General features: G+C 38.4%; 1 protein-coding gene across 1 annotated transcript; it reads left to right on the top strand.

Moving 5' to 3' along the window:
- The first annotated feature begins 563 nt into the window (after positions 1-563).
- LOC121960933 (C-C chemokine receptor type 9-like) lies at positions 564-4,063 on the top strand. Its single transcript, XM_042510837.1, has 3 exons — positions 564-651; positions 785-855; positions 2,673-4,063. Exons 2-3 carry the CDS (start codon positions 790-792, stop codon positions 3,726-3,728), a joined length of 1,122 nt encoding a protein of 373 aa, XP_042366771.1. The 5' UTR covers positions 564-651; positions 785-789; the 3' UTR covers positions 3,729-4,063.
- Positions 4,064-9,496: the final 5,433 nt, after the last annotated feature.

Genomic DNA, 9,496 nt, shown 5'->3' with positions numbered 1-9,496 from the left:
ATTTTTTCATTAATGAATTAAATGCCTTTAGACTTTTCAAGGATCCAAAAGAACCCTGCAGTGATTTAAGACCACACTGTCTGATCTGTAAAACAGCTGGAAGTACCACGAAACAATGGCGCTTTCAACACCTAAAGACCATCCGTCTCTTCAGGTTTTGATCTTGAATCACACCTCCTGGTTTACTGTTTCATGTATCACTCATCTGTGGTCTTAAGTGCTCCACCTGTGAGTCAAAAATGGGCTTCGACTTGATCAAACTTACTCGGCTGTGGAGGGTATGTGGGTGTATTGTTTTGGTTCTAGTTTGCTGGCCACGGTTCAGTGAGTTAAGTCTAAAAGTCACAGTTTCCTCTTGAAACTGGCACACTGTCACTACTGTTCAAACATCAAACTCAGAAAAAAAGTTGCCTTTAAGTTTGATGCATATGTTTTATATATTAGCTGCTGAGCGAAGAAATACAGTACCGAGGGTCGTGTGTTGTTTTCCTGCACAGAGAGATGGTGTGATGTGTGTCAGCACGTCATCATGTGGTTAAAGGGAAACCATATAAGCAAGCGAAGATGAGTCTGATTTTTATGTTTCCATTTGCCCAGACAAAGAAACAGAAGTGCGACTGAGAGGTTGCTCTCTACATCTCATCACTGACAGTAAGTAATTTGCTGCATTCAAAGAAAAATGGCATTTTCTATCTAATGTTACATTGTATGCTTGCGGTGTTTTTACAGGGTTACGAGGTTTGTGAGTGTTGTCTTATATCGATATTTATCTGGTTCTTTGCAGATAACATGGAGGAGACATTTACAACTTATTCAACATCATATATGACCATAATCGATGATTATGACGGAACTGTAAGTATTCATTTCAGATTATTATCCGTGGCCATAACACTGGTGGAAAAACAATAAACCAGTTATTTAAGAAAATGTTGATTTCTGTGTGATTGAGTGGATTTAAAGGGCTGAAATAAAACAAAGAAGGTGACACGATTGCTGCTGACTGCTTACATTAAGACAAACATCACATATAGTGCATGTTTATATTAATGTTTTAGTATTTAGAAGCTTCGTGTTATTCTCATTTTCAGGTTTTTTATGTGTAATTTGGGTTTTTTTTAGAACATGTTTACATGCTTTAATGTTCAAAAAAACACATTATTTTTCTCATATTGTCCATCTGAATATACCTGCAGTCACCCTTTGTTTGAAACACTGTTTTTCACAAACATTGCCAGCAGAAGGAAATAAAAAGGGACCCATTTAGATATATGTTAAGTTTGAAACTACTTTTTAAATAGTAGCCGATAGTTGTGACATCACAAATTTGTGAGAATCCTGACAGCTCGTTTAAAGACACCGTTTTTGAGTATGCATTTCTCTGTGCGTTTTGATACTTTGAGTTTTTATATAGCACCTACACCTGCTTTATATTAAATAAGACATGGAAATCTTTTTTTTTTTTTTTAACCATGGGAGCTTTAAAGATTAAGCGTAAAACTCAAAGGTTGCTGTGAGAACAAAACCATGTCAGTGCTCTCTATTAAATATAATATAATTGGTATTCCTAATGTTTATGATTTCTTGCTTCAGGTACAGTAGTTTTATCTGAAGCAGACATCTGTAGGATACTTAAATGCCACATTCGCAGCCGCATCAGCATCAAATTTTCCATTGTTTATATGAAAAAAAGGCTCGGTTTCACCCCGCTGTTTATCTCTGCCCTAAATCTAAATATGATGCTTCTAGGGTACTGCCGTAAGCCCCCTCCATGCAGCCCCTCACGATCGTTAACCTCCCCCTCTTCACAACCCTACCAGGCTTGGATAGCAGCAGGAAGTTGTGCAGTAGCGTGGTTTCTCCTGCACAGACACAACACCTGCACCTGACAGCATTTTTTTGCACGCTCTGGTTAGCTTGTTCGTCACCTACAGCGCTTGAGGTCATATCACTGTATCCCTGCTAGAAGCATGTTGTGTTGTGAAACCCTGGCAGCAGTTTGTGAGTTGGGTAACAAGGACAGAAAAAAAAGCACCTGACAGGAAATGAGGAAAAAGCATGTTTCTGCTGCAGCAAAAGGACTCCCGCACATTTTCTAACTTGCAATATCGCTTTTATTTACAATGTTTTGGTTCTACACCTTCATCAGGCAAACAATTTTTGCCTAATGAGAAGTCCTCTTAACTAATCACATTCCCCACATGCAAAAAACAAACATAAACTATTAACTACAGTGTAAATATTGGCTCATATATTGATGCAACCTGCATCTTTGAGAATGCACTATTTTCATTTGCTATTTATATATTTTTTGAGAATGTGGTTTAACCTCTCAACCCATTCAATGCAGTGTGTCAAATAGTTAATTGTTTGTTTTTTGCACATTGGGAATGTGATCGGTTGTTGACTTACAACCACTCCCCTATTTAGGACGGCTTCTCATTAGACACATTTTTTTTGCCTGAAGAAGGTCTAGAACAGGAACTTCTTAAATAAAAGTGAAATTGCAACTTAGACAGTGTGCAGAAGTCCTTTTTCAGCTTTTTGGTCGATCCGTCTGTCTCCAACGCACCTGTGTCATCTGATGGATGTGCAAAGTTCTTTGGATCAATGTTTCTGCTGCACAAAGAAATGCCACGATGGATAATCTGTTTGTGTGTTTCTGATTGTAGGGCTCCTCTGATTACGCAGAATATGGTTCAGGACCGACTGTATATTCGGGCATTTGTGACAAAAGCTGGGTCAGGGAGTTTCGTGGGCAGTATGAACCACCCCTCTTCTGGATGATCTTCATCCTCGGCGCCATTGGTAACCTCCTGGTGGTTTGGATCTACACCACCGTGCGCAACCGCCTGAAAACAATGACCGACGTGTACCTGCTAAACCTCGCCGTGGCTGACCTCTTCTTCTTGTGCACGCTGCCCTTCTGGGCTGTTGACGCCACCAGGGGCTGGAACTTTGGCGTCACTCTCTGCAAAATGGTGTCCGCTGTCTATAAAATCAACTTCTTCAGCAGCATGCTCCTGCTCACCTGCATCAGCGTAGACCGCTACATTGCTATCGTACAAGTCACCAAGGCCCACAACCTGAAGAACAAGAGGCTGTTCTACAGCAAGCTCGCCTGCCTGGGCGTCTGGTTCGTCTCCACTCTCCTGGCTCTCCCTGAGTTCGTCTTTGCCCAGGTGAAGACGCCTAGAAGCGGGCAGCCCTCCTGTGCTCTGGTCTACTGGAACAACACGTACAACCGGACTAAGATCCTGGTTCTGTCCCTGCAGATCTGCATGGGCTTTCTCCTTCCTCTGCTAGTTATGATCTTTTGTTACTCAGTTATCATTCGCACACTTCTGCAGGCCAAAAGCTTTGAAAAGCACAAAGCTCTGCGTGTCATCTTCGCTGTGGTGTTTGTGTTTGTTCTGTCTCAGCTGCCCCACAACAGTCTGCTGATAATAGAGGCCACGCAGGCGGCAAATGCAACCATCACCGAGTGCGAAATTTTAATCGGCTTCGATGTGGCTGGACAGATCGCCAAGAGCCTCGCGTACACTCACGCCTGTCTGAACCCATTCCTGTATGTCTTCATCGGAGTTCGGTTCAGACAAGACCTCCTGAGGATTGTGAAGATGTGTGCCGGTGGTCTGGGCAAAGGAGGGCTCAGTAAAATACAAGCAGTTCCCAAACGTCCCTCTGTCATGTCAGACACTGATACTACCCCTGCCCTTTCCATATAAACACCAATGTTCCTAAAATACAATACCTAAGACCTGTGCCTATTTTTACATGGTCATACTTAGTTCCACATGCATTACTTGCTACTAACAGAGCAACATTTCTTTAAACTTTGAAATAAAAAATCTTTGGAATTTACATTCACATTCTGTCCATCAAAAGCACAGTTTTTTTGGAATCGCTGTATAAACTGTACATTACTGTATATACTGGGTTTTTTTTAAAGTGCTTGTATACACTCATTAAGTATGTTTTTGTTGTGTGCTGCTGTATCTGAATGAAAAAAGTGTCACTTTGATTTTCAGGTAGAAAAATAAAATTAAAGATGAGAAAAATATAAAAGCATTCTGCCATTTTCTTTATTGCTATTCTGAAGCCATTCCTCAAAAAGAAGCGGGACGAGGTACTACAATAGTTTTAAGTACACACTATTAACGAATGCAGTAGTAAGCAGTGGTTAAATGTAACTAAATACATTTACACAAGTACTGCACTTAAGTATGAATTTGAGGTACTTGTACTTTTCTTGAGTATTTTATTTTCATGCTACTTTATATTTTTACTCTACTACATTTCAGAGGGAAATGTTGTACTTTTTTACTTCACTACATTTTTCTGACAGCTTTAATTACTTTAGAAATTAAGATTTTTGCATAAAAAAAACATGAGCTTATAATATATGATGTTTTGTCATAAATTAAACTACCAAAAAGTTTAGACGAGTACAGCTGTAACAATTGGTTGATTAATCAATCAGTCCATTCACAGAAAATTAACTGTCAACTATTCCCGATAAACATGTTAGACTTTTTTTTTTAATATAATTTTGAGTTTTGCGGGTGTGATTTTCAGTTTCGTTTATAATTTTGAGATTCTTCGTATGTTTCTTCATCTTTTTCAGGTAATTTTTTAGGTATTTTTTCTATTTTTTTATTTAAAATAAAGTTTGTTTTTTTCTGATTTGGATTTTTTTAAAATTTTCTTTCTATTTTCTAAATAATTTGGGTGTTTTTTCTTCTTTAAAAAATAGTTTTGAATTTTTTGGGTGTGTCCTTTTATTTCAATGCAGGACTTTTACTTTTAAAAGAGTATTTTTGCAAGGTAGAGAGATAGTACTTTTCTTAAATAAAGGATGTGAATACTTCCACCACTGGCATTAAGTGAAGACATCAACAGTTTTTATTTACTCTACAAGGGAGAGTAAATGAGCGCTTTCGCTGGGTTAACGTACCTAGTGTGGTGAAGAAACTACACTTGAATGTGGGCACTTCAATCCACAAAGTTTTCGGTCTGACTAGACGTCCTCCTGTTGACGGTCTGTGCCGTCGTCTGTGCCAACACTCTTAACTGTTGAATCTTGTCGGGCTATGACTTGGCAGTTTCACAGTGATGCTAACGGATGCCCATTCAAACTGGCATGAGAAAAGTTTCGCCTCACAACGGCTGCAGAGCAGACAGGTGGCAGACAGACAGCAAGGTCTCATGGCCTGAAAAAACTTTCCATGTGCAGCCACAACTTTCGAAGCACAGGATTTCAGTTTCACCATCTTCGGCGTAGACAAACTGAATGCCTAGATGCACAGTTTCCCAGTAAAAGTCACACAGTCGGCATAAAATTCAAAGCATAATCTTGAATAGGACTTATTGACCCTTTGAACCGTGAGTGAATTGCTGCGATATCTTTCAAAAGGATGGCAGAAAGCAATAAGCAATGCTATAAGAAATGTTGCCAGAAATCTGTAGAATTTAAAAATTATTTTTTTAAAAGCTGAAGGGAAATCATCTAGGAAACAAAGAAAAAAGATATTAATAATAATAATTATCATAGTTACATATTTGAAATTATGTTATAGAATATATACACTCTATAATTTTTTAAGCACTTTTCTTTTTTTTAAAAACCTTTTTTTAAAACAAATTTTCAGGTCATTTGCTTACACTTTTTTTTTTAACCAATTTCATGCTCATTTTAGGTAATTTCTTTTTTTTTAATTACTCATCACCTTCTTTCCATGTTTTTAAAAGAAATCAAGCAAATAGGCAGATTTCAAATAATTAAATGTCTATCTGTGCCACTAAAAATTTAGTGTTCAAAGTTCAAAGCCTAATGAAAGTCTACATGTCGGGCTAATGGACTGCTTTCCATTCTTCTCTGACGGTTGAGCTGTGGGCCACATAATCACATCTTCATGACAAACAGAAACTGTTGGTGTCAGATATTTAGGTGAGATATACCAAGGGGAAATTTTGCAATAGTGCTTACACACAACTGTAATCAATTTCAAACTATATGTAGCTTAGACAGCGCATTGGCAAGCCAAAGACACAAAATTTAATTACATATAAAAACTAAATTTCCCGCCTTGTGATTGAATGTCTCCGCAAACCAGCCAGCACTGAAGATCTATACAATCAGCACAGTTTCAAGATTAGAGTCACCAAATCAGTATCGGACCAAATATCTCCCGTTCTGCTCCTGATTTATGTTGACTAACGGCCAGAAATATGGTTTTGCAGAACATTACGATGTCACGGTGAAGCTGACCTTTGACCTTTGTCATCACCTTATCATTTTATTCAACGTTTCACAAACATGAGAACGAGGTGGATGTAATGTCACAGTGACATTTTACCATCAAATTCGAATCAATAAATAATCGATACCAGGTTGACGTTTGTGCCAAATTTTTCTTGAGATGCTGTTATTCACGAGAATGAGACAGACGAGTTTACAGTGACCTTGATCTTTCTAATCAGTTTGACCTTGAGCCCAAGTGCACACATGGGCCAAATTTTTAAAAACAAATCTCTCAGTGTGTTCTTGAAATATTGCGCTCACAAGAATGAGACAGACAAGGTCACGGTGCCTATGACCTTTGACCACCAAAATCCTCTTAGTTCAACACCGAGTCCCAGTGGACTTTTTTTTATTTTTAATCCCTGCTAAATCTTAGAGCATTGTTTTAATTCATTGTATTTTTTTGTTGGTTCTGCTGGTTTTTAGACTCTAGTGTCCTATTTTATTGTTGTTTTGAAATGACAATAAACCTTCTTGAATCTTGAATCTTATTACAACTGCATCATCAAAGGCAGTACAAAGATTCAAAGCTGAGATTTGAGATCGGGATTATGACTTGTGTTATCTCCATGATGCCAATCAATTATACACCAAGGGCATAAATTTAAAAGTATGACTGTGTAACCACTAAATTCAGATGTTCGGTTAGACTATAAAGTTGGTTTCAAGTTTGAAGTTAAATTAAATGATCTTTCATTTCTGTCAAATGTTACTGTAAGTCGACTAACACACAGGTAGACAAGGGGAAAAGACAGATGGAGGAAGAAAACGAGAGGAACATCACAGTGTGTACGTGTCAGCTGCAGTCTTCGCACATCAACTGTAAAAAACAAAAGCTGGCATGTTATTGTGGTAGCTGAGGTCAGACAACTGCTGCCTACCTGCCGAATTCAGGTGAGACCACAGACGCATTTTCATTTTCCTCTTTTGTTCTGCTTCATCTTCCTCTCACGACAGGAAACCATCAGTCAAGTCAATAACAACATGCTCCTGCTCAGCTGCAGACCTGAGGCCTCACCATGGACCTCCATAGGGACCCTGGCACGTATCTGAAATTAGTCTTATCCAGTGAACGTTAATGGCAACGTTACCACTATTTTATTCTGAAAAAGTTTGTGTATTACAGTTTGATCCACAAACTTGGCTGTGATTCTTAAAATAAACATGTTTTTTAATCTGCTTCAGGCTCTAATAGAGTAGATCCCTCAGGTCATTTTAGGGAAAAGTGATTCTAATAGAGCTTTAAAAAAAGAAAAAACTGCACTAATGTGTCATATCCTATTGCGAAATGTGATTTATCTTTTTGTTTCATGACTAATGCTGTAAGTGATCAGATTAGATGTGGTCTGTACTGGATGAGATCCGATACAAGTCAGTGAAAAATGAAAACGTGCTCTGGCTGCACTTTTGTCTGGTCAGAATTTCCAGCTCAGCCACTAAAAGAAAATGTTGGCATTTTATGTTATGTTATGTTATGTTACATTTGTTCAATTTAATGCTTTGTAGGTGATGCAGAACTGTTGTTTTTTTTTGTGGACAAAAGCATCATTTCCAGTGACGATGGTACCACCAAACTGTGTGTTTTTTAGCGAGACATCGGCAGCAATTTCTAGCCGCAACCGTGAGGTATCTGAAACCTGAATGGACATCAGTTTTCTTGTGCTGCACTGAGACGCCTTTCAAAACCTTTTAATCTTGAGCAAATTGGTTTAATTAAAATAAAATAAAAATAAATAAAAAACACAGGGAAAAAAGACAATGAGCAACTTGGAGAGAAATACCCTGACAATTGCATGAAATTGGTAGATTTAGAAAATTATCTTTAAAAAGCTGGGGAAAATGTTCACAAAAATCATAATACCTAAATTTCTTTCTTTTTTAAAATTTGGGGGTAATTTTCTTGTACTTATGATGGGCCCTTATGCGCGCTTGTTATTACTTAAAATAAAAAATATTTAAATTAATTGTTTATTGTAGCTTATTTATAGTTTATGTAGATTGAGAATCTATTTTATGACATTTTTTTATAGACTGCAGATTTTATTTAAAAACAAAAACAGACAAACCATGATAGTGATCAGTTTGCCTTTTCAAAGCAATATATAGCAAATACCAATCATCCTAAATTATTATGAATTCTTCTATGAAGCATATTACGGTGACAGTCTGAAGGGGTCTTGTTTTCTGCTCGGGCCCCTAATGCAACTGTCCTGCCTACACTGTCTTTGTTCACACCTCCTAGTGTATTTGATATTTTTGTGCACTGGGGTCCCTAAACAATCTTGGAAATGCATAAATGGGCTATTGTTTGATTTAATTTAGAGGATCCTTAAAGTACTCTCTGTCCACCTCCTGCACACGGATAAAACTAATCAACCAGACTTTCAGCGTGAGCTTGCTACTGGTATTATGCACCACAGGGTGGCGTCGCCTGCACAGCAGACTGAGCCTGTGCTCCAGGATTCAGAGAGTTACCAGCAAATGCACAAGTTGGACATGAAACTAACCCCATCTAGTGGCGGTCTGGATGTCTGGGGGAGCAGACATCAAGCTTCAACTTTTTCAAGTTTTGTCTTATTCTTGCAAAAGAATCACTCCCAGAGAGCTGCTAATAGACAGGCAGATTGATCGTACACTGTATTACTAATATTCCATGTTCCTCATTATCCCACAACTGAGGCGGCATAGTAATCACCGCTAGGGAAAACAGTAAAAAGTTAAAAAAAAACAAAAAACATACGAGCAGGTCTGGAGTGTGTAGTAAAAAATGCGAAAGACTCACAAGTGGAGCAGCACCTGTGGTTTGGGAACATCCCATCCATCTTTCTGCACAGGGGGAATTGTGTGTATGTGTGTGTGCGTGAAGGAGATGTGTGAGAAGAAGAAAAAGAGGGATAGAGGGAGGACATGGTGGAGTCGATGAGTAATAGGAGAGACGGAGTGAACATATGTGACCCGTTGACATTGAGCAGGCTGTAGCTTTTGTTTCATCTGGCCTGTGGCGTTGTTGTGGACCAAAGAAATCCGCAGGGACGATGGCTTACGTATGAGCCACTGAGCACCATTTACGACTAAAACGAGTCACAAATATCTCATTGTGAAAGTCAAAAAGAGCCTCATTGGCAAATTTGAGGCGTAGAGTGAAAAAAACTGTGAATTGATGCATATAAGAGAGGAAATAGAAAAAGGAAA

This window comes from Plectropomus leopardus, chromosome 21 (assembly GCF_008729295.1).
Source record: "Plectropomus leopardus isolate mb chromosome 21, YSFRI_Pleo_2.0, whole genome shotgun sequence".
In the NCBI taxonomy this organism is placed as follows: domain Eukaryota; kingdom Metazoa; phylum Chordata; class Actinopteri; order Perciformes; family Serranidae; genus Plectropomus; species Plectropomus leopardus.
Note: the sequence above shows the minus strand (reverse complement) of the source record. Positions and strands in the feature narration are given on the sequence as shown.